Here is a 26,155-nt window from a genome sequence, read left to right on the forward strand (position 1 = left end):
GGGAAGCCAATGGTGATGCTGTTTGTCTCCCACTATTTTCTCCTCTCCAATTACCTTTCAATCTCCAGTTTTCAACTTCCCTTTCCTCAATGACCCATTTTTCCCTTCTTGCACCTCTTTTCTTTCCATCCACCCCATCTTCTACTCATTTTTTTTTTTATTCAGTCTCTCCCTCAACTTGGAACCATAGTCTTCAGAGATAGGAGGCATCTCAGAGACCTTTTGTTCAGTTCTGTGCCCTGAACCTTGGCAAACCATAATTCACTTGGTACTTGGCATGGGTCAGGGACTGCTCTGGGCAGCTCATTCTTGGTGGGTCATTCCTTGGTGACTATGACAGTGTGGACCCAGTGACAGAAGCTATGTTTCCTCCAGCCCTCACATCCGGTGAAGCTGCCTCTGAGGATTGTCTATAGCTCTACTCATAGCGGTACAGGCCAGCAGTGAGGGGCAAAGTGTTTGATCTGGGCCAAAGGCTAAGATGTGATCTCAGTAAGATCTTGTTGAGGATTTCCTATGAGCCAGACCCTAAGAGAGGACACATTCTAAAATTCACACCTGGAAACATTCCCCAGGAAGATGCTTGAGTTTAGAAAATAAGAAATATTTCCAGTTACTCGGGTCAGGGAGACTGTGGGGCCTTTGAAGTGGACTACACTGGAGGAGGTGGTTTGCTGGGGGCGAAGCTTTCGTAACCCAGGCGGATTTTGTCTATTCTGTGTCTTTCTGGCTGCAACTGTAATGTGACTAACTGCTGCCGTGCCACCTCTGCCAGGATGGGCTGTATCTAAATGTAAGCCAAAACCGAGCAACCAACACAAAAACGGGGCCCTTCTTCCCTTAAGTTGCTTCCGGTTGAGTATTTGGTAACAGTAAGAAGAGCAAGCAATGCTGAGGGTGTGGGGGGGGGAACCTTGCCTTTGAAAGGCTCCCCCAGAGGGTGTGAGAATCAGCAGGGAAGAGAAGACACAAGTGTGGAGATGAAGTTAACGGGTGCAGTGGTGTCTGCCAGAAAGACCTGGATTCATCTCCAAGTTGTTCAACTGTTTCATGAGTTCTTCAACTTCCCTAAATTGTTTGCAAAGTGGGGGTAATAATGCTTCCCTGAGAAGCCTCCTTGAGAGTCAAATAAAATTGGGTGAGTGTTATTACTAGAACTATGCCTGGCATGTGGCCGGCAATAAGCGCATCATTCTTTCTGCTCTTCCTCTCAATCTATTCCAAAAGTTTTAGTTCATATTTGATCATGAAAACTACAGATGTTCAGGAGAAGTCGAGAGGGTGAAGATAATAGGATCATGAGCCACTCTGAGCTGCTTAAGCCCCTGGGGCTATCCTACCCTACCCTTGCTCCCTCCATGGTGTCTTGAGTGTACTAGATGCTGGACACACATGTGGGTAGACTTGGACAGAGACCAGCTCTGGTGTGTTTTCATTTACAGACATCTCTGATTTGGTGGAAATGCACCAGGAAGCAGGGCCATGTTTTCTCCTGGATTCTTATTCTCTGCCTGTGGGATTTTGGAATCTTGGAGGAAACCCTTTCGTGCCTCTGATTCTCAGTGTCCGTCTTTGTGAAATAAGGGTCAAGGCAAGAGGAAGGGCCTCGGCAGGCAGAGCCCACTTGCTGCAGTACTCTGACCTTGGACTTCTGGCCTTCTGAACTGGGAGCAAATGCATTTCTATTGCTCAGGTCACCAAATCTCTGTTATATCTAACACAGCAAGAGTGGGGCTGACTTTCAAATTAGGCTCCTGGGAGGGATCTTATTTATAAAATACTCAACTACTACAAGAGGCTCTAATTTCCCTATTCTGTGGTAAACGGCAAGTAAATCTGTGAGACAGACCGAGTAAGTGTGTGCTTAAAAAGTGACTTCTCATGAGAGTCCCCTACGTTTCAGAAGCTCTGGAAGCTGCATGCCCTACCCAGTATCTTCAAAATACTCAGAGGAAACAGTGGGTGACAAAAGCAACGACCTTGACATTTAAGTCAGCCTTTGGTGAGTCTGCTTTCCCACAAACCCACCATGACACGTGGGTTTTTGTAATGAAGAAGTTCAAACATCAGAAAGAGTCCAACGAAAAGGTCCCTCAAGATAGGCAAGTGGGGTGGCACAGAGATGCCATCCCAGCACTTGGGAGGTGGGTGATGAGGATCAGGAGTTCAGGGTTATCACTGGCTACATACATAGTGAGTTTGAGGCCAGCCTGGGGCATAGAAAGCACTGTCTCAAAAGGAGATGCCCACAAGACCCACATATTTCCAGTCTTAATAGATATTTGTGACGTGTGTCTCACACCCTGCCTCTCTGTAGACCTTACCACTCTGTAGGTCCCATGCTCTTTACCCTTAGGCACTTGGGAACATTGCTCATGAACTACCCTTAAATGTTCTCATGAAGGTCCTCACGTTAGACCCTCTCTAGGCTATGCTTTTGCCTCAGCTGTCAACGTGTGGTGTGACTGCAGCCTAGACACCTGGAGGTAAAGAAATTCAAATAAGTATAGAGTTCATACTTTATCCTAAGATCAACAGGAAGCCACTGACAGGCTACTTGAAAAAGTGCAGTGACAAAGTCACGTTCAACTTTACAAAAGTCTGAACATAAAAGAATCATATGACCCACCTTAGTGGAAGGAGGGGAGATGCAGTGTATTCTTGCTCCCACAGTAAGGCCACCAGCTGACACCTATCGTGTATCGTGCCCTTGGTACATGGAGCACATAGCATTCCTGGCTGAGGTGGCAGAAGAATCTCACTTCTTACCAAGAGGTCTTGTTCCTGACCTAGGACTCTCTTGACTTCACCCATTAGCCAGGATCTACTTAGGAATTCAGTGATGGCGACTTAAGTAGACCCAAAGCACAGCATACAATTGGTTGATACTCAGGACTGTCCCCATCCCTCTACCGCTCCCCCTCCAGGATGGCAGAGCCTAGAGATGACAATTATCCTTCCCATTCTCCGGTACAGGTAGGATCCTAAGTGGAGCTCCCTAGGAAGGGACAACTGAGTGAGGCTGAGAAGCAGCAGCTCTTGATAATAGTTCCTAGAAGGTGACCATGGCGGAAGCCGTCTGGTGTTTTCCTATAGTCTTGGGGGCCCCCTAACCACCACCAATCTTGATGCTGTTAGGAACTAGAATTTTTGTTGTAACAAGAGCTCTATCCTTGAAAGATTTTAAAAATTGGCCTTCATAACGAGAGAGAGAGAGAGAGAGAGAGAGAGAGAGAGAGAGAGAGACCAGCCTTTCATTCTATTAAGTCTTACATTGCTCCTCATACTTAGAGTAACATCCATTTTCCTGACCAGCCATGACTGAGATCCATAGGCTGTGGAAGCAACTAGTTCTGAGATCACAACGATACTGTTGCGTGTGGTATCAAGGGCTGAAGAACAATTTCTATACCCATTGCTACTGTCATGCAGCCTGTTGACAGCCCCCTTCAGTCTGGTGTGATAAGAAACGAGTTCCACTTGATAGCTTTCCCTCCTCCCATCAGAAAAGGGCATATCAAACCCTTTCTTTCGAAGACTAAGCCTATCAAATTTAAAGGACAGGCAAGTTCTAGACATTTATCTACTAAGTTGCAGTAGTAGGCAGTGTTCTTTGTCTAGTAAAATTTCCTGAGCCACTTGGACCACGAATAGTGGGAATAAAGAGGGGCCACAGACCATACAGTAACAGAAAAGAGTACATGTCATTGAGAAGTGATACACTTGGCATAAATGAATCCTGTTTCCATCACCAGGGTTATCTTGTTTCTCTGGCTCACCCATGAAGAAAACATGCTAATTTCTGTAGGACTCCTGCACATATTTTCAACAGATGCTCAGTATAGCACTTCCCTTAGGTTATTCCAATGACAGTTCCTAGTCTGCAGGATAGTTTTCAAATATGGCTGTTTTGTCTGCTGACATGTGGAAGATTACATATACACAAATAGTTACTGTATTTTATTTATTACTAATAATGTAAATTAACAAAACAGTTGTTAGTTAAAAAAAAAAAGGAACAGAGAGGAAGATGTTGTTTACCTTACTGTCAAAACATTCAAGACATCTGCAAAGTTGCTGGGCATGGTGATGAACATCTGTAATTCCAGAATTTAAGAACAGGAGGTAGGGGGATTTCTACACGTAGGAGGCCAGCCTGGGTGCATACCGAGTTGGAAATTGGCTTGGATCTATAGAGACACTCTGTTGTTATAAAGAAAAAAAAAACCCACATCTACAATGCCATGATATGCGGATTGCATAATTTTCTTCCCAGGATGGATGGACAGATTAAACAAAAGTAGGAGCTGTAAGCTGGCTCAGTCAGCAGTGGAAACTGTGGTAACTGCGCTGCTGTGATTCAGTAGATGAGAAGATGGATTGAGTTGAGGAAACTGGCTCAAACACCGTACAAGGTTTGCATGTTTAAAACTTTTATTTCATATTTTTACATATGTGTGTGCATGTGTGTCTCATATGTGGGCATGTGCTTGTGAGTACTGGCACCTGAGCCCATGGAGGCCAGAAGAGGGCACTGGATTCTGTGGAGCTGCAGGTAGTTGTGAGCTGCCTGACACGGCTGGGGCTGCACTTGGGTCCTCTGCAGATGCAGGACCTGCTGAGCCACACTGTCTGGTTCCTGGTTTAAAATTTCGATGTCTCCTTAGAGCTGATGTGCTGGAGGCTTGGTCTCCAATGCCAGCTGCCTCTAGGGGTCAGTAATTGTATCATTAGGGTTCTGATCTCATGAACTGACTAATCCACATGTGATTACTAGGTTTGTGAGGCGGAGCTTTGCTATGAAAAGCCAGCCCTGTGCTGACTGGCCCCGATGAGACGATCAGGTTTGCTCTGTGATGTTCACTCAGGCCACCAACCGTGCAGTGAATCCTGTGACTTCATGAGCCAAATCATTCTTTCTGTCTTGTATGTAGGTTTCTCTCAGGTTTTTTTTTTTTTTGTCACATACACATGGACAAAAATATAAAGAGAGGCTCCTGACTCATAAGCAAAAGTGAGGTCAGGATATATTAAAGCCCAACGTGAAATCTGCATTGATATGGGAGAAGATGTTTGCAATGTGTGAAAGCAGCCTTGGGTTCACATCTCAAATATACATAGAGTATAAGAGGATTCTGCAAGTCAGTATGGAGGAGATGAACAGCGTTTTGTTTGTTAGATTGTTTGGGTTTTTTGTTTGTTTGTTTGTTTCTGTTTTTTTTTTTTTTCTCGAGACAGCATTTCTCTGTGTAGCCTTGGCTGTCCTGGAACTTACTCTCTAGACCAGACTGGCCTGGAACTCAGAGAGATCAGCCTGCCTTTGCCTCCCAATTGCTGTGATTAAAGGTGTGCACTGTTGCCCTCACCACTGCCACCACTGCCACCACCACCACCACCAAGCAGCACCTGGCAATAAACAACTTTTAAGTGACAAGCAGAAAATACACGAAATAGGAAACTGGGTTGCCCAACAAATACAAGACTGACATTCGAACTCAAAAGAACCCAGAGAGAAAGCAGTTAGTGAGATTATCGTCATGGGCATCATGCCTGGCAAATATTAGAAAGGTGAATACTACAAAGCAGCAATAAAAGCAGAGGCAAGAATGGCCCTTCTGTAACTGCTGATGATGTGGAGGGACGGAGCTGCTAGAAGAGCTTCCTGGAAGTCCTTAGAGAAGCTGAACCAGTGGGCTTGTATTTGTAAGTAAACAGAGTTAAACTTGTGGTGTACTGTGTGGTCTCTGCTCACAGTAGAGAGCTTCCTGTCTGATCTACCTGTCTGCTTGGGAGATGCCTGGGCCCATGAGGATAAACAGCATCACCCTCTACAGCTGCTGAGTCACCGCTAGAGTCTCCTGTAGTCTCCTGAGGCAACTGCTGATTCCCTGGAATCCTAGAAACAGAAGGTGGAGAGAACTCAGCTTGAGGTTGCAGGATGTGGGGGGCCACCAGTCTGTTGGCTCGTGCGTTATTAGTTTTCCTTTCTGCAGCTACAGAGCTAAGTTATACTTTGACGATTTCTCTTCATTAGTAAGGTTTGGGTATCAATGCGATGGGTCCCTGTGACTGCTCATGGGGGTATTTATTCTTTCTTAATCTTTCCAGTAACAGTGCCATTACTGCTGGATGTCACTACCAAACTCCAACCCAGTTTCCAGAAGTTTCTCTCTTGTGTCTCTTTCAGCGAGGACTCTCTCCCTGTAATTGGTGGGCAGCAAGAGTTGGATATTCTGATTCCTCTATCAAAAAGTGAATCGAAAGAAAGGCAAAAGAGAGATGTGAAAAAAAAAACCAGAATGACAATTACTGAGGAATTCTGGGAGTCTGAGGTAGAAAAGCAATGAGATAGTAGTCATAGTAAATTGGGGGAAGCTAAGAAATGTGTTTTGGGGGAAGAACAGGCCCGGATGACCAGGGGCAAGGGAAAAGGGAAGCGTGAGAGTGCTAGCAGAGTGACCTCAGGAAGAGAAGTTAGCAGCTGGGGTGGGACAGGGTGACAGCAGCAGGAAATAACACTTTAGGTGTTGGTTTGGCATAGCGGGAGGGCATAGCAAGTAGGATGATCATTTGAGAAATCCCAAAGCATTTGGGAGGCTGAATTCTTAGTGGTTATTAGACCAAATGTTGTGTGTCTGACAAGAAGAGCGACGTCAACCCAGGCAGAGTGCCCAGTTTTAGAAAGGTGTAAAATATAGAGTTAAATTTGCTATAAATGTTGGGTAAAGTTTTAGTATGTTCTGTGTGACGGTTAAGGCACACTTGCTATAAAAAAAACTTTTATTTATTTATTTATTTTTATTGCTTATCCCAAACTCTTCTGATTTGGGCACCTCAGGTTTCATCTGGTGACCGTAACAGGGATTGCAAAGATAAGTGATTCCAGAGTAGGAAGGCAGCTTCTCAGGGAGACATGAGATGGGAGGCCCAGTGAGGGCAGGGCAGCTAGGAACACTTGCGACACATTCCTGGCGTTCAGAGATGACCAGGGGAATGTCTAATCTTCTGTTATCAAAGGGAATAGATGTATGTATTTTTAGTGCATGTGATCTCAATTTTGAAAGTGGGCAATTAGTGAAAGAAAAACCATTGTTGACAGGAAAGCAAACCTGTGGCCCCAGGAGGAGACACATGGGCCCGTGTGGTGGTTTGCAACCTCTGATCTAATCTGTAGGATGGGTGGGGCGGATTTTACCCTCTCAATTATGAAACGATGGTGATTTGCAAGGCTGTGGTATGTAGCAGTCAGGAGAGGGAGGCAACAGGGGGTCACATTCCCCAAGCCAAAGCTTAGACTTGGAGCTGCTTTCCTAGCCAAACCCCAGGGTCTTTTCCCAGTGCCTCCCACCAACAGGCCTTTACAGGACACATCCCACAGGGCACTCTTTGCAGGCTGTGATAGCTATTGTCCTCAAGGTGTATCCTGTGCTGACTTAGTGAGTGGGACCTCAGGCAGGCAAGCCTGGACTGCTAGCCTTCTCGGTTAGCACAGAAACGCCAATTGGAACTTCGAAGACTTTCGTCAGAAATTTGTGGGCGGAAACTTCCTGGGGGTTGCTGTGAGCTTTTTGAGACCTTCTCAGCTTCGGATGCAACGTGAGTGGGTGTTTCACAAAGAAGCAAAGAGAGAGGACACAGGAGAGAGGTGTTTCCCTTGACTGTGGAAACTTTATAAAGAAAGCTCACTCACCTTCTCTGGAGCAGTCAACGTCAAGAGTCCTCCTGTTCTCGACACTTCAGTCTCCACACGATTGAGAAAAAGGAGACCCCTTTCCTGGGGTTGGGTGCCATGCAGCAGCCCGTGAATTACCCATGTCCACAAGTCTACTGGGTGGACAACAGTGCCGCCTCTTGGGCTTCTCCAGAGTCAGTTTTCCCCTGTCCATCTTCTGCGCCTGGAAGGCCGGACCAAAGGAGACCACCACCACCTCTGCCACCACTACCACCTCCATCACAACCACCACCACCGCCACCACCACCCCCGTTGCCACCACTGCCCCCGCTAAAGAAGAGGGACTACAACATAGATCTGTGGCTACCGGTGATATTCTTAATGGTTCTGGTGGCTCTGGTTGGATTGGGTTTAGGAATGTACCAGCTCTTCCATCTGCAGAAGGAGCTGGCAGAACTCCGCGAGGTAAGCCTGGCATATGAATTACTAGCCCCCACCCCCACCCAGTCCCTGGGTGCAACATGACTCTGTTGCCCGGGAGTAGGGGATGCTGTGGTCGGTGGGGGCCACTGTGTTGCTTGCAATGATTTGGTTTTGGTTTATTGTTATTTTGCTTTGTTTTTAATGGCAAAGATTTTTTTTATTTCCCCCCATTATAGGAGAGTGTTGTTATAGTCTCTATCTTATAGTTGGAGAAACAGACTCATTTCCCTCAAAGGCAGTGGTTCTTAATCTATGGATCACGATTCTTTTTATAGGGGTTACATATCAGATATCCTATATATGAGTTATTTACATTATGATTAATAGCAGTAGCAAAATTACAGTTATGAAGTAGCAACAAAATAATTGTATTGATTGGAGGTCACCACATGAGGGACTGTACTAAAAGATCACAGCTTTAGGAAGGTTGAGAACCACTGCTCAAAGGGAATATTTTCCATCTTCTAGAAAATTCCAGGCAAATAATTATTCCCCTCTCAGTTGTCAAGAGTGTTTTCTGAGCTTCTTGCTGTTTCATATTTAGTGACTCAAGGAAGAAAATAAATTTTGAATCTTGTTTCGAAATGTAAGCTAAAGCTCTTTGAAAATACTTAGAAATGTTAGTACTACTCCAAAATATAATTGTGAGGGCAAAGTCCAAGTCAGACCCAGGTCTGATGTACTTGAGTCCTCTTCCCACAGACTGATGTGACTTTTGCCTCCTTGGCTTAAATAACTCACCATTCATTTTATGACTCTTTCTCTTTCATTAGTTCACCAACAAAAGCTTTGAAATATCACACTCTGAAAAGCAAACAGGTAAGTACCTTTCTGTGTGTCTTTTGAGTTCCCCAAAGTGGTCCTCAACACTGGACAAAGTTAGGAGAATGCCTGGGATTCTGTTCCAGTCTTGGGCTTGTGATTCCTAGGCAAGGAATCCTGGGGAACTTTGACTCTTGGTTCAGTCTGGTTCTGCGAATGATGTGAAATTATCTGATGTAGTTTATTGCTCAACAGCAGTGCATCTGAATGGACACTTCACATAACTCCAGTGAATTGGGGCCCAACTTTGGAAAAAAATACACATACAGTCCTTTTCCCTTGACTCCTTCCTTTGGCATCTTGGCCCTATCTTACGTTGCGGTGGCTGTGAGTCCCTAGGGGGAAAAGGGGAGCAGAGGCAGACACAAATATTTCTGAGGATGTCCTCTATTCTTAGACTAAAAGTGACTACTCAAGAATTGAGCTTTAGTTTTTAAATCTTTTGCAAGATACAATAACGATTTTAAGAAGTAAACCCATTGCTTATATTTAATGTTTTTCTTCTGAACTCATGAGAAGGTTGGGGAGGACTTGAGCCATTGTTCACAGGACTGTACAAGTTCCCACAGAGGGCTCATGATGCCTTTGATGTTTTTGATGATAAAGCACCTCCCCCCTCCCCCGCCCCCGACACACACATATTAAATCCAGGATAAGAGGAGGATGACCATGTTGAACATAAAATTTTGGGGCATGTTTTAGAAGACTGAACAGAGATTTCAGGGTATGCTTTGTCTTGGAGGCAGGTTTGGGAAGTTTTAGATTTGCTTTGAATTTAAAAGCTTATAGAGAAAGTGGTCCAGCCACTCCATTTTTTTTCAGAAGAGATACAAAATGCTAGACCAGTTAGGTTCAATGCCCAAACCTCCTGGTATGAAACAGGCTAGGAGAACAGTCCCTCAATGCCTTGTTCCCTATGGGGCTTTGCAATGCATAGAGAAACTCCCACCTCTTAATAGTGACCCTGAAGTGAGAAGTCAGTACAAAGCAGGTTGCCTTTGCAAAGGTAATAGGGCATCTTTATCCTAGTAATTTGAAGGAAGCAGAAAGGCAGCAGAGAACAGTGGATATCCACAAAAAGGAGAGCTGGCTCTATACCCGGAAAGGGACCAGTCAGCTCCTGCCTGGAGATACAAGCTCTCCAGGGGTCACCATGGTGAGCTCTGGTCATCAGCTCTGCATTCAAGTCTCTAAGTACCAGGAAGCCCAGGTTACACAGGCACTCTGCAAAAAACTTGTTAGAAACACGAAATCTCTTGGGATTTCTAAAGGGAAATAATTTTGAAAATCAGTGGAGTGTGGCTTGAGAAACAGATGTTAATCACTCTTCTTTATCCACTCCGTGGAGTCATGCTTGTGCATAGGAATCAAGTGAACAGATGAGTCAGACCTGCCTACTCAGTGGCTATTTTCTTTACATCAATGCAGATGGCCAGAAATTAATAAACTGTGACAACAAAGTCAACACTGTAACTTTACAATTAAGAAGAGCTGATTTAAAGAAAGGGGTATTTATTTCTTCTATCACATTCACACACACACCAAAAAACAAAACCAAAGATTATCAAATCTGTGAGGGGGGAAGGCCATATTGGACACAAGTTTCATGCAGCATGCATGGAAATTTCTATAAGCAACTTTGAAGTACACTGGCAAAGTTCATACCAAGGGCTTGAACTGTTAGTCTACCCTACAATCTCATCATGAAAAGAATATGTTAGGAAAATAGTTGGATATATATATGTGCATATATACATATATATACATACACACATATGTACACACACACACACACACACACACATATATATATATATATACACACACATGTCCTAGGTAGTAGAGAGGACATGATTATTTAAGTAATGTTCTCAGTAAACTGGGATATATATATATATATATATATATATATATATATATATATACACATATATATACATATATAAAATCACTTTTATAAAACATCAACAATTTGGAAGAATTGTTCCTCAGAACAATTCTAACCCTCAGAATAGGAGATGAGTTGAATACACTGTGACGCACATTAGTAGGAGAACATCATGAACAGCATCTAAAACCACCTACTAGGACTTTTAATGCCATGAATACTGTACACGTTATGTTGTTAGCTAGACAGATAAGTTATCAAAGTTAGTTTAATACTCATTATGAAGTACATGTGCATGTTTTTAACTTCTAAGAAAAGAACAAACCAATATAGTAAGTGATGGGGGAGCGGGGAGATACTGTAGCTATTATAGATTTTTTTCTTCCATTTACAATAATTTTCAGATATGTATTTATCTTATTGTGTGTTTACATACACACATACACATGTATGTGCCACAGCTTGTATGTCGAGGTCAGAGAACAACTTGTGGGAATTGGTTTTCTCCTTCTCCCTGTGGGTTCTAGGGACCAAACTCAGGTCTCAGGCTCAGCAGCAAGCACCTTTTTTCACTCAACCATTTATGTACCCAGCCCTATATCTTTTTATCCTGCTACCATCTCCATGGTTAGCTAATAGGATTCTTTATTTATATACAAGGTTTTTAGGGAATCTCCCATGACTGAGGCTGAGTCCTGGGGACCGAGAATGAAAGAGATAACGACAGATGCCTTTTGTCATGGAGCTTATAGCACAGTGGAGAAGATGAACAAAACCAAGCCAGCAGTACACCAAGCCAAACTGCACTAAGAATGGTACAAAGTAGCGTGGGCTGGGAAAGTCGTTTAGAAGGTGGTTTCTGCCGATGCACAAGGGACAGATCAGAAGCCTCTTGAAGGGAGCAGGGAGGTTCCCATTGCACATGCAAAGAGCCCCAGGCAGAAAACGTCTTTCCTTGTGTTTCTAGAACCTATCCAGCAGATATGTATAGGAGCATATTTTTATGAGAATAACATTCTACTAGACTGGATGGGAAATATAAAGTTATGCAGCGTGTAGTTCTCTGCTCCACTTCCTGTTAGTGTGTGGCAGAACGCCAGGTCAGCTGCTTGAGCGGTTTGTAGTGTACAAGAGGTTCAGTCTTGTTCCCTCACACTTCCTTCAAGGTGGGTTGTCCTAGGTGATAGAGAGGACATGATTGGTTGAGTAATGTTCTCAGTAAACTGGGATATTTTCATCACCAATGTATGCTATATTCCAGTCCGAAGCCTGAGGTGGGCAATTCCCTTCCGATAGATATTTTTTTAATGTATTAGTTAGATTTTTACCTTAAGTGGAATGTGTGAAGTTAGAGATATAGTGCTTAGTTTTTTGAATATTGTCAATTTTGATTACTTCCATCTAATTTACTGATGCTACGCTAAACTAGAAAAAATGCTCTTGTGACTTTACCATATAATAATAAAATGTCGTTAGGAAAGACTCAGCGGGCGGGCTCTCAAAACCCAGCACTGTAAAAACTAGTTTAGAGCATAAACTATTTATTCCAGGGAGGTGCTATTTTCCTGCACAAGAAAGAAGTAAGGACATTTCTTCACAGTTGCCCCAGCAAGGAGGAGCCAGAACTATCCAGAAAGGCAAAGATAGAGGGGTATTTTGGGTTCCAAAAGTCGAAGGGTCATATTTGACAAAAGGTGTGGAAGGGTTGCCCAAAGGAAGAGCAGTGTAAGAGGCTCATTAGAGAATTGATGGGGATTTAACACTGAGATTTTATCTGGAGGATGTTCCAGACAGAATGAGCAAAGGCCCAGGGGCATCATCAGGTCATGGGATCCATGCTGTGTGCAAGTGTTTAATGTGATGGAGAAGGGGAGGGATGCTGATGCCTTGTTTAGAGGAAATAAGGCTAAGGCCACAGGATGGAGTAGAGTTGTGGATAACCCCCTGATCTGTGAGGAGCTCTTAATAGTCAGTTTGGGAACAGACTGTAGAATGGTGGCCAGGAGATGAATCAGTTGATTTTTCTAGACTCTTATCAGTCAGCAGAATCATGGTGTACAGATCCCTGGATTAATAGTCAGCCTGGGGTGTACACTGCACCCATCATTATCGTCAGTCAGCTTCAAGCGTCTTCTGCCAATTGTAATTAGGGCACCAATCTCAACCTAAAGGGACCAAGGCACATTCTAAATGGGGTAACTGAAATGACAGCTTTGTGCAGCAATATTTGTATTCCTGGTGTTTTATTGTCACATAATCTATGTAAACATCCCCTATCTTGTCTTTTTCAACTGTTTTTGAAATACAGACTCCTATGAGTCCCTCGGTTTAGATTTTTCTTGGTGAGTGTATACTAGAATATTTCTTCTTATGTACTACAGATCTTGTATTTAGGTGATGGGATTTGGAGTCTCATTGAGATAGCAGTTGTTACCTATCATAATAATGTTCACATGTCTTCTATGCCTCTATTATGCAGGCCACCCAAGTCCACCCTCTGAAAAAAAAGAGCCGAGATGTGTGGCCCACTTAACAGGTTTGTGTCTGGAAGGACTGGGTGGGGACAGAAAACCTTTGGGAGACTATGGAGCAACTGCTCAATTTCCATTGCAGTTCTTAGAGAGGATTACTGACAACTGGATTTACCACGCAAGACCAGTCCTATCTCTTGGCTCTCATGACCCTAATCTGACAAAACTAATGCTATGGAGTTTTATATGATTTGATCTTGCCCATGGAAAGCACACTCTTTTCAAACATTTCAAAGTCCAAAAGGGGATTTGTGACATAGTTCCAAGAGGAGCACCAGAGGGTAAATAATGTGCTATTTTGAGTAAGAAGAGACAGTCCTGGCCTTTGTAGGCTTTCAGCCTATGATTACAAAATGAAGAAGTAGTTTAGCACAATATGTTAGGGGCACCTCCATTAGAAAAGATAAACATAAGAAATGTAGGTAACTATCAGAAGAAGAGGTATGCCATGGCTCCTGTAATTGCTTGGAAACTGTAGAAAAGTTCATCTAAGCCCACAGACACATATTGAGTTCCTGCTGTGTGTAGGTACATAATGCCGTGTGAATAAAAGGGATGGGAAATAGCCCAAATCAAACTAAATGAGGAAGTGGACCACATAATCATGAGACTTTGAGTTGTAGATCTCCAGAAATCCTTTTCTTTATGGAGGAATCCCCAGGCCCAGCAGTGTTGCTACTAGTTTAAATCATAAAGTGATTATTTCAGAGAGCTGAAATTATCCTACTAATCATCCCTGAGATCCACCAGAGGCCCAATCACATGGATAACTAAAATGAGGTGGGCGACTGACTTGTCAAAGCTGTTGATGGACCATCTTTTGATTCCTCAGCCACTTTGGCATCACTTCTCATTCTGGATAGAACTTTTGTTAAGGAAGCCCTCCCGCCCCCAACAGTTTTGCCTTGGAAGCTTCGCTTGTCAGATGTGTGAGCCTTTCGGACTGACTGCTCCCCTCTGGTTTATTACAGGCAACCCCAACTCCAAGTCCGTCTCTCTGGAATGGGATGACACATATGGAATGGCTCTGATCTCTGGAGTGAAGTATAAGAAAGGAGGCCTTCTGATCAAGGATGCTGGGTTGTATTTTGTGTATTCCAAAGTATACTTCCGGGGCCAGTCTTGCAGCAACCAGCCCCTAAACCACAAGGTCTACACGAGGAACTCTAAGCATCCTGGGGATCTGGTGCTAATGGAGGAGAAGAAGTTGAACTACTGCACTACTGGCCAGATGTGGGCCCACAGCAGCTACCTGGGGGCAGTATTCAATCTTACCAGCGCTGACCATTTGTATGTCAACATATCTCAACTCTCTATGATTAATTTTGAGGAATCGAAGACTTTCTTTGGCTTATATAAGCTTTAAAAGGAAAAGCACCTTAGAATGATCCATTGTTCCTTATATTGGGCACTGGGAATATTGTCTGGAATGAGAATCTTCTCAAGACCAATTGAGATTAGTTGAGACTATATGAGCCACAAAGACCCTGTGGTCACAAGGTCCAAGCAGTCAGTTATCCTTAATTTCCCTGAGGTCCGTGGAGTGGTCCTTAATGCCTCCATCATGAGCCATATGGGAGGAGGACTGAGACTGAGGAACATAAAGCTTTGGGCTGCCATGTGGCCATGCAGAGGCGCAGAGAAGGAACTGTCTGATGTTAAATGGCCAAGAGCATTTTAGCCATTGAAGAGGACACTTTTAAACTCACCTTTCAGGGTGGGTCTACTTGCTACCTCATAGGAAACTGGCTTTTAGGCACATAGTTGTGATATGAATATACAAGGATGCAAACAGAGGCTAGGTTTGACTGATAAGCTAGAGACTGAAAGAGGCCAGTGTCCCATTGGCAGCATCTTTACTTTTAACTGATGTTTTCTGAGCCAACTTTTGATGCTTGCAGAGAAATAAGAAGGATGTTTGAAGCACAAATCATTCTCTGCACAGCATGTGTACCTCCAGTGCAATGGTGTCTCTGTGTGTTTGTACGTATGAGAGAGCAGACAGACAGATTCTAAAGAGTCCTATAAATACAATGTGTGCATTGTGAAGTGCATATTAGAAACATACATGTTGCAGTTGATGGTAGATATTTGAATGTTTCTTGGCAATAAACTCTAATTGTCCTCAAAAGCTTTTATGATCAGCCACTGATGCTGTTTTCCTTTAATACTAGTATTTATGTTTTTGTGCATCTAAATGAAGAAAAGACAAATAAAAATTATATTATAAAATATAGAAACTCATTAAGGATATAGATTTTTGGAAGTCAGTGAGATATGCTTATGTTTATTTTCTCCATGTTTCTTCATCCATAATGACTTTGGAGCATTCTGAGAGGAATTTGCAAAGGTGAGTAGAGCTCTGTAACAAATTCTCCCATCTCTGTTGGCTTCTCTTCTCTTCTCTTCTCTTCTCTTCTCTTCTCTTCTCTTCTCTTCTCTTCTCTCCTCTCCTCTCCTCTCCTCTCCTCTCCTCTCTTCTCTTCTCTTCTCTTCTCTTCTCTTCTCTTCTCTTCCCTTCCCTCTACTTCCTTTCAGAACCTCACATTATTCCAAGTCCTCTTTACCAACATTATGGCCAGTGTTAACCTGACCCAACTTTCCATGTATTTGATGGCAGCTCATCTTTTTCTGGGCAGAGCCATGCAGAGTGGAAAAGAACACATGCTTCATAGTAAAAGGGCTGGAGTTGAGGCTTTGTTCTTGTCCTTAGCTCACTTTGCAGTCTTCGGTAGGTCACTTGATCTTTCATGTTCAGAAAAGAGTTGATACATGTGTAATATTAGTGCAGCCCCTTTAATGTGTGTTTTCAGTAGAACTTTGTATAGATTACCCAATCAGTGTTTGAAGCCATAAATGGGAAGAAAAGTTAAAAAGAAAACTAAAACATACCCCAGTCCATAACACTAGATATAAGAAAGATATCATTAGGTACCTGACATTCCCAGGAAGTAAACAGGGGAGGAAGAAGGGAACGTACCAAGACAACAGAGCCCAAGCTGTCATTCAAAAGAGTTAATCAATGTCTCCTAATGGATCAAAGGACAAAACCAAAGCCTCAGGTTGGAAATTATCAACTGTTCTTCCTCAGATGCTTCTGTCTATCATCTGCTTTGGCGGTTTGGTCCCTTCATGGAGAATGTCTGAGAGATATTTGGTCTTTGGGTTGTAGACTGGTCTTTCCCGCCACTGGGATGAAATCCTAACCCTTTTCCTTTTATTTTGGCCTCAGCCATCAAAGATGCTTATTCCAAGGGTTGTGGAAAGTTTCCTGGATATTTTTATTTTCTTGGTCAGTGGGCATTTCTAGATAATCCGAGCAAAGAGGCAGTGAGTATGGGGCAGAGGCATCTTGGAATTGGTGGGTGTTATAATCTAACAGCAGGCTACTTTCCTAGCCACCTCTTTAAGGTGCCTTTGGGGTGATTTCCATAGCTCACCATGCTTTAAGTATCTGATGCTTTGCCTTCGGGTGAAGAACAAATATAGCCTCAGTCCTGGTGAAGAGATGCTAACAATACCTTTTGAAACCTTGAGTTGTCTTTCTTTAATTTAAAACATAAGCAATATTGAAACCAAGACATCTTTGAATATGGTCATTGAAAAATGGGATCACGCATTGCTTCTTAGCGAAAGACAATAAAGCACCAACTCAAACCCAGACCTACACTGAAGTCACTAGAAATTCAGTGCTTCGAGGTTTTTCTTTTCTAACATCTAACAGCACGCAACACCCATTCTTTTCTTAGCCCCTCAGAGTGGTGGCTTTGTGTTCTCTGAAGTAGGTTTCGACTTACCACAGCTTCACAGGAAAGAGCTCTCTGTGGCCATCATCAGAAGAGTGTCTCATCAGAGACATTTTCAGAAGAGGGAAATGGAGGGGCAAGTCTAGCCCCTCACAACCAAAGTAGATGCTTTAGATGCTTATCTTTATGGGCTAAGACTTAGACATTCCCTGGTCCTTATCAAAAGAAGTGCAGGGGCTGTGTGTGTGTGTGTGTGTGTGTGTGTGTGTGTGTGTGTGTGTGTGTGTGATGATACACACAGTATAAGTGTTTTTTACATTTTTTGCTGACTAATTTTGTTATCTGATAGTATCATGCTTATTTATAATGTATGCTGGTTATTTTCTCCCTATACTTTCTTATTTCATTCTAATCTCTCTTGTCCCCTGCCAGGCCCTTTCTAAGACATGTGACTTTTAGTTTTTTTATGATTCATTGAGTTTAACCCCAGCCATGTATGTGAACATTTGGGTTTGATCTACTTGAGCATGATAGGATCACCAGTGAACACACAACTGAAGGCAATTACTACCCCTCTCCATAGTCTATCCGTAGCAAAGAGCTCAGCAGTGAAGGGCAGGGATCTATGAGGCACTCCTCTATCTGTGTTCGACTTTTGTTGACAGGTCTATTCTTGTGCAGCCGCAGTGCAAAACATCTGCAGCTACTGTGAGTCTATGACTGCGATGGTTATGTCTTACTACAGGATAGCATTTTGCAGATTTTCTCCCTATCTTCTGGCACTTACTTTCTTTCTAGTTTCTCTTTCATAATGTTCTCTGAGCCTTAAGGGTATGGTATAAATGTGTCTTCACAAATGTGACAGGGCTAAGCATTCACCTGTCACTTGTTCTCATCACTCTGTGTACATGAGTCTCTACACTCACCACCATTCATTTAAAAAAAAAAGCCTTCTCTGCTTAAGGAGAAGAGCAACATTTGTCTATGGGTATGATACAAATACTTACAAGACAGTTGCTGCTATGAAAATTTAGCTAAGCTGCAATATCCATGTTCCCCTGCTATGGTCTATGATTTCCCCCCATCAAGGGTTGATTTTGTTGTTTGGGTTTTTTTGGACCCAGTTTATAGTACCAGGCATGGCTTCCCTCCTATGGAGCAAGTCTCAAATTCTATTGAAGAGTTGTTTGTTACACCTATACCAGAAGTGCCACTACAACACAGGTGGGCACATCTTGCCTGGATGTTAGCAAGTGTCTTTTCTTAATTTATCTATCATATAAAAGAAAATTTCCTAGAGGATACAATAATAGAGTCTTCCATGGAGTTTATTTTAACAGCAAAGTGGAACACAAGCAATAAAAACAATATAAAAAATGTAGAAGTACATACCTGTCATTCCTGTACTTAGGAGACTAAGGTAGGATTGCAAGTTTGAGGTCAGTGTGGGCTAGATGAACTCTTCTTCTCCAGAGGAAAGCAAATAAATATTTAATGTTATGTGGTAGTAAGTGTCATGAAGAAAATTAGATAAAGTGGCAGAGAGTGATGGGAAAATGGATATTTAACAGAGGGAAAACAAGACAGATGGTTAAGGCAGAGCACCCTAAGCAGAAAAGTTGCAAGTTTAGAACGGTAAGATGGAAAGTTGTTAGGTTTTACTCTAGTGTAATACAGATTCATACTTTGGAAACTTGATCTTTGAAGCGATAGTTTGGGGATGTAAGATCTACTAAGAGGTGACTAGGTCGTGAAAGTAGAGCCCTCATGAATAGATTGGTTGTATTTATTTTTTGGAGGACTAGGCTAATAATCTGCTCTCTCTGGTGTTTTGCTTTTGTCTTTTTAAACATATGCTCTTGTCCTCTTGCTTTATGCCAAGTATAGAGACAATCAGCAAATGCTATCACTATGCCCTGCCCATAGTTATGGCTATCTTATGCCCACAGACCTCCCAGCCCTTTGAATCACATTTTTCACCTTATAAACTATTCAATCTGTGGAATTGTACTGTAGCAATAGAGATCAGAGCTAGAGAGAGTCACTCTTTAGAGATCATAGGCTCTCAGAGTTGTCTTTAGTTTTTCTCTAGCTTCTTTCCAGGAGCTATGTCTTCTCTGTGTCCATCTGGAACACACAACCACCACTCTGCTGTCAATAGTAACTCAGTTGCCTTGAGGTAAGAAAGGAAGAAGTTGAAGTCGGAGTGAGAAGGGTTGGGATGAATTCAGCCACTGCTACTTGGCTCACTGCATGTGTGACTTTAAGTAAGTCCCATGAAAAATTGTGAACTTCCCTTTCTTAGTCCTCTACAGAAATGCTGTGGATGCCATGAAAAGAAAACACATCATGACTTGGAGTGACTGATGGAGGGAAATCAGTGGAGCTTGTTGTATTTCTCAATAGCTTTCCTGACAGTCAGGAGTAGATACATTCTTGGGCAGGTGAGATGGTTTGGCAGGCAAAAACATTTGCCTTGTAAATCTAGTGACCTGGGGTCCCTCCCCAGAAAGTGTGTAAAGGTAGGAAGAGAAAACTGACTCTACAAAGTTGTCTCCTGACCTCTGCACATGTGCTGTGACATATATACCTGTATACACATCACATATACACACATATCATGTATTTATACATACATGAAGAGAAAATTAAAATTTCTTGTTCTTTAATATTTTTATAAGATCCATATAGAAAAATATTATCCACTGTAAACTTACCTGTTATAAGAAACATATAGGAAAATATCTTCTGAGGTGTGAAGGCAAAAAAGACTATATTAACCATAGTCTTTAAAATAATTTTATAGTTCTTGCCTTTATTTTTAAGTATGTCATCATACATATAAGAGCAACTGTCTTGTGACAGATTCTTTATCCATAGTTGGGATATTGCCTATATTCTGTGTTTATTATATACAAAGTCTAGTATGATTAGCAATATTTTAATTAGCATACAAAATAATGGGACTCATAACATAGCCATACATCCTTCACATGTTCATTTCCTTTCCTGCTGGTCTCCTTTTCTTCCTCTATTTTCTATTGTCCTAAATATATCCATATACTTAAATCTATGTTATCAATCTGAAATAAGACAATGAAGTTGTCTATTTGACTTTCTGAGTCTGGTTTATTTTGCTTACCATGATAAACTACAGTTGTATTGACTTTCCTGTAGATATCATTAGCCATCCTAATGTCTGTGTCTTTTCATTTTTTAAATACAATTATAAAGGATGACATTTAAAATTTACTTTTGGAAACATGGCATTTAAGCTTGGTGCTGTCTTTGATGGTAGCTGCCCTCGTCATTAAACCTGGGATCACTTCAGGAGACGAGAGCTGCCAAGGGAATCCCCCTCCTCCAGCACAGCTTGCCGTAGAGGGACTAGAACCTCTGCATTCTCATGCTGCAGCCCCACTTTCTGTGGGTGAACCACTTCAAAGGCTATGTGAAGTTTTGGTAAGAGACAACCTCGATGCTATCAACGCTTAAAGTATTGACAATATGTAAGGCATGCAAGACAAGAACTATCACAAATGAGACAACAGCCACTTGCTGGAATTTCCAAGGCTTCTATGGGCATGGATAGATCTTTTAGGTTCAATTCTCCCAGAGCTTATACTCCACTCTGCTCCAGTCCAGCCTTGCTCCACTTTCCTGTAGAGGAAAACGATTATCAGTTTTTGAAAGGGAAAATTCTAAAAGTTGTCCATCATTGAAAGAGAAGGTTCCTGGAAGTTTCATGGAGCTATGAAGAGACTATATCTGTCCTCATAAATTAATAAGAGTCTAGATATTCACCAAAGAAATTAAAGTCTAGATCGAAGAGACCGTAGATTGATTGAGAAGAGACAATACCCATTAGATGGTGAGAAAGAGACACAGAGGTGTTAAACAGAACTCTTAAGTGTGAGCTCTGATGGAGGAACTATCTCAACCTCAGCATCCTCTTTGCATCATTTAGGTGGCTGTATTCTGGTTTCTAAGAAATTCAGAGAGCTTCCACAGAGGTCCGGGAAGGGTGATGATGAGAAGAAAGCAGCAAGAACTGGTTCTGCTAAGGCTTCCTTTACAGTTGTGTTCTTGGGGTCCTGATGTTGCTGACGAGGCCGGCTGGCCAGCCAGCTTTTCCAACCTGCCCAATGAATTTGAAGCTTGCTTCTGTTTCTCGCAGGGAACATAGCCAGGAGTCAAGGTGAGCACATAGTGGGTCCACATCTGATTAGGAATGTTTTTCTGCTTTGCAATCAGATTTGTATTTATGGTTCACTGGATGGGTAAATACATCAACTTTTATTAAACTTAACCCTAAATAGGGTTCCAAAATGAGTGAAAAAAAAAAAAGCCTAAACAAGAAAATAAGCACATAAGCTTGGGTATTATTAGGCAATAATAAATTCTATCTTGAGAAAATAGACTAGATAATGACATTAGAAAGAGGATTCTCTGAGGAAGAAAGAGTAAAGAGCCTGTAAATTAACACGGTCAATGCATTATATGCGTGTATGGAAATGCCTCCATGAAATCCCTTTACATATTCAATATATGCTAGTGATTATAATAGAGCATCAGTTAAGATGAAAGTGTAGCTAAAGGATAAAATGCCTGCAGGAGCCCCTGGATTTTGTCCCTACCACTACCACAATAACAAAATTATAAGATACAATAAATAAAATAAAATAGCAATACAGTCACTAGGTAGGGAGAATTCAAGAGAGCATAAACAGATTTTTGTGGGGCTGCTTTGAGGATTTTGGATCAAACAATTCATTATGTTGGGGGACTGTCCAGCACATGGCAGTATGCTTTGGGGAGCTCTACCCTGTCATCGTGATGTCAGACATCTACCCTGATTTCCAGACTCCCCCCTGGAGGTGGCTTTCTCCTTGCTTCTCACTGAAAACCACTAGGTGGTGGACCTAAAACAGGAGTGTGTTTCTAGGATAAATAGAATGAGGAGCTATATGTCTGGACTCCTGGGGATGACAAGAGATGGATGCTGGGGGAGGAGCTTCTCCTTTATTGGTTGGACTAAGGGAGACTGCATGAAAGAGCCATTGACGCGGAAGCAAAGAGAAATGGAAAATGTTGGTACATATTTTGATAGCAGGGCTTTCATGTCTGATGATTGGGTGCTGGAAAGAGATGAATCAAGGATTACACCTACCTTTTCTCTGTTTCCTTTATAGCACTTACCATAATTATTTCCTAGACTTAGTTTTCTATTTGTATGTTTCTCCAACTAGATCCACAACTATTTTTACTCTGGTGCTAAGATTAATTGCCTCAATGAAAATAAGAATATCTCCTCTTCACACTAACAGCATTACTTCATCTTAACGACTGTACACAGTCCACCCCTCCATCCTCCATTCCTTCATCTTAATGACTGTACACAGTCCACCCCTCATCCTTCATTCCTTCATCTTAACGACTGTACACAGTCCACCCCTCCATCCTCCATTCCTTCATCTTAACGACTGTACACAGTCCACCCCTCCATCCTCCATTCCTTCATCTTAATGACTGTACACAGTCCACCCCTCCATCCTTCATCCTTCATCTTAACGACTGTACACAGTCCACCCCTCCATCCTTCATTCCTTCATCATAACGACTGTACACAGTCCACCCCTCCATCCTTCATCCTTCATCTTAACGACTGTACACAGTCCACCCCTCCATCCTTCATTCCTTCATCATAACGACTGTACACAGTCCACCCCTCCATCCTCCATTCCTTCATCTTAACGACTGTACACAGTCCACCCCTCCATCCTCCATTCCTTCATCTTAATGACTGTACACAGTCCACCCCTCCATCCTTCATCCTTCATCTTAACGACTGTACACAGTCCACCCCTCCATCCTTCATTCCTTCATCATAACGACTGTACACAGTCCACCCCTCATCCTCCATTCCTTCATCTTAATGACTGTACACAGTCCACCCCTCCATCCTTCATCCTTCATCTTAACGACTGTACACAGTCCACCCCTCATCCTCCATTCCTTCATCTTAATGACTGTACACAGTCCACCCCTCATCCTTCATTCCTTCATCTTAACGACTGTACACAGTCCACCCCTCCATCCTCCATTCCTTCATCTTAACGACTGTACACAGTCCACCCCTCCATCCTCCATTCCTTCATCTTAATGACTGTACACAGTCCACCCCTCATCCTCCATTCCTTCATCTTAACGACTGTACACAGTCCACCCCTCCATCCTTCATCCTTCATCTTAACGACTGTACACAGTCCACCCCTCATCCTCCATTCCTTCATCTTAACGACTGTACACAGTCCACCCCTCATCCTCCATTCCTTCATCTTAACGACTGTACACAGTCCACCCCTCCATCCTCCATTCCTTCATCTTAACGACTGTACACAGTCCACCCCTCATCCTTCATCCTTCATCTTAATGACTGTACACAGTCCACCCCTCATCCTCCATTCCTTCATCTTAATGACTGTACACAGTCCACCCCTCATCCTCCATTCCTTCATCTTAATGACTGTACACAGTCCACCCCTCCATCCTTCATTCCTTCATCTTAACGACTGTACACAGTCCACCCCTCATCCTTCATCCTTCATCTTAATGACTGTACACAGTCCACCCCTCATCCTCCATTCCTTCATCTTAATGACTGTACACAGTCCACCCCTCATCCTCCATTCCTTCATCATAACGACTGTACACAGTCCACCCCTCATCCTCCATTCCTTCATCTTAATGACTGTACACAGTCCACCCCTCATCCTCCATTCCTTCATCTTAACGACTGTACACAGTCCACCCCTCCATCCTTCATCCTTCATCTTAACGACTGTACACAGTCCACCCCTCATCCTTCATCCTTCATCTTAATGACTGTACACAGTCCACCCCTCATCCTTCATCCTTCATCTTAATGACTGTACACAGTCCACCCCTCCATCCTTCATCCTTCATCATAACGACTGTACACAGTCCACCCCTCATCCTTCATCCTTCATCTTAATGACTGTACACAGTCCACCCCTCATCCTTCATCCTTCATCTTAATGACTGTACACAGTCCACCCCTCATCCTTCATTCCTTCATCTTAATGACTGTACACAGTCCACCCCTCATCCTCCATTCCTTCATCTTAACGACTGTACACAGTCCACCCCTCCATCCTTCATCCTTCATCTTAACGACTGTACACAGTCCACCCCTCATCCTTCATTCCTTCATCTTAATGACTGTACACAGTCCACCCCTCATCCTCCATTCCTTCATCTTAACGACTGTACACAGTCCACCCCTCATCCTTCATCCTTCATCTTAACGACTGTACACAGTCCACCCCTCCATCCTTCATCCTTCATCTTAACGACTGTACACAGTCCACCCCTCCATCCTCCATTCCTTCATCTTAATGACTGTACACAGTCCACCCCTCATCCTACATTCCTTCATCTTAACGACTGTACACAGTCCACCCCTCCATCCTCCATTCCTTCATCTTAACGACTGTACACAGTCCACCCCTCCATCCTCCATTCCTTCATCTTAACGACTGTACACAGTCCACCCCTCCATCCTTCATTCCTTCATCTTAACGACTGTACACAGTCCACCCCTCCATCCTCCATTCCTTCATCTTAACGACTGTACACAGTCCACCCCTCATCCTTCATCCTTCATCATAACGACTGTACACAGTCCACCCCTCCATCCTTCATCCTTCATCATAACGACTGTACACAGTCCACCCCTCATCCTTCATCCTTCATCTTAACGACTGTACACAGTCCACCCCTCCATCCTTCATCCTTCATCTTAACGACTGTACACAGTCCACCCCTCATCCTTCATCCTTCATCATAACGACTGTACACAGTCCACCCCTCCATCCTTCATCCTTCATCTTAACGACTGTACACAGTCCACCCCTCATCCTTCATCCTTCATCTTAATGACTGTACACAGTCCACCCCTCATCCTCCATTCCTTCATCTTAATGACTGTACACAGTCCACCCCTCATCCTTTATTCCTTCATCTTAATGACTGTACACAGTCCACCCCTCATCCTTCATTCCTTCATCTTAATGACTGTACACAGTCCACCCCTCCATCCTTCATCCTTCATCTTAACGACTGTACACAGTCCACCCCTCATCCTTCATTCCTTCATCTTAATGACTGTACACAGTCCACCCCTCCATCCTCCATTCCTTCATCTTAATGACTGTACACAGTCCACCCCTCATCCTTCATTCCTTCATCTTAATGACTGTACACAGTCCACCCCTCCATCCTCCATTCCTTCATCTTAATGACTGTACACAGTCCACCCCTCATCCTTCATTCCTTCATCTTAACGACTGTACACAGTCCACCCCTCCATCCTCCATTCCTTCATCTTAACGACTGTACACAGTCCACCCCTCATCCTCCATTCCTTCATCTTAATGACTGTACACAGTCCACCCCTCATCCTTCATTCCTTCATCTTAACGACTGTACACAGTCCACCCCTCCATCCTCCATTCCTTCATCTTAACGACTGTACACAGTCCACCCCTCATCCTCCATTCCTTCATCTTAATGACTGTACACAGTCCACCCCTCCATCCTTCATCCTTCATCTTAACGACTGTACACAGTCCACCCCTCATCCTTCATCCTTCATCATAACGACTGTACACAGTCCATCCCTCCATCCTCCATTCCTTCATCTTAATGACTGTACACAGTCCACCCCTCATCCTTCATTCCTTCATCTTAACGACTGTACACAGTCCACCCCTCCATCCTACATTCCTTCATCTTAATGACTGTACACAGTCCACCCCTCATCCTTCATCCTTCATCTTAATGACTGTACACAGTCCACCCCTCATCCTTCATTCCTTCATCTTAATGACTGTACACAGTCCACCCCTCATCCTCCATTCCTTCATCTTAACGACTGTACACAGTCCACCCCTCCATCCTTCATCCTTCATCTTAACGACTGTACACAGTC

General features: G+C 43.0%; 1 protein-coding gene across 1 annotated transcript; it reads left to right on the plus strand.

Annotated features, from left to right (window-relative positions):
- Positions 1-7,270: 7,270 nt before the first annotated feature.
- FASLG (Fas ligand) lies at positions 7,271-15,598 on the plus strand. Its single transcript, XM_084788092.1, has 4 exons — positions 7,271-8,137; positions 8,929-8,974; positions 13,345-13,401; positions 14,368-15,598. Exons 1-4 carry the CDS (start codon positions 7,790-7,792, stop codon positions 14,760-14,762), a joined length of 846 nt encoding a protein of 281 aa, XP_084644218.1. The 5' UTR covers positions 7,271-7,789; the 3' UTR covers positions 14,763-15,598.
- Positions 15,599-26,155: the final 10,557 nt, after the last annotated feature.

This window comes from Acomys minous (genome assembly GCF_964271855.1).
Source record: "Acomys minous genome assembly, chromosome: 1".
In the NCBI taxonomy this organism is placed as follows: Eukaryota; Metazoa; Chordata; class Mammalia; order Rodentia; family Muridae; genus Acomys; species Acomys minous.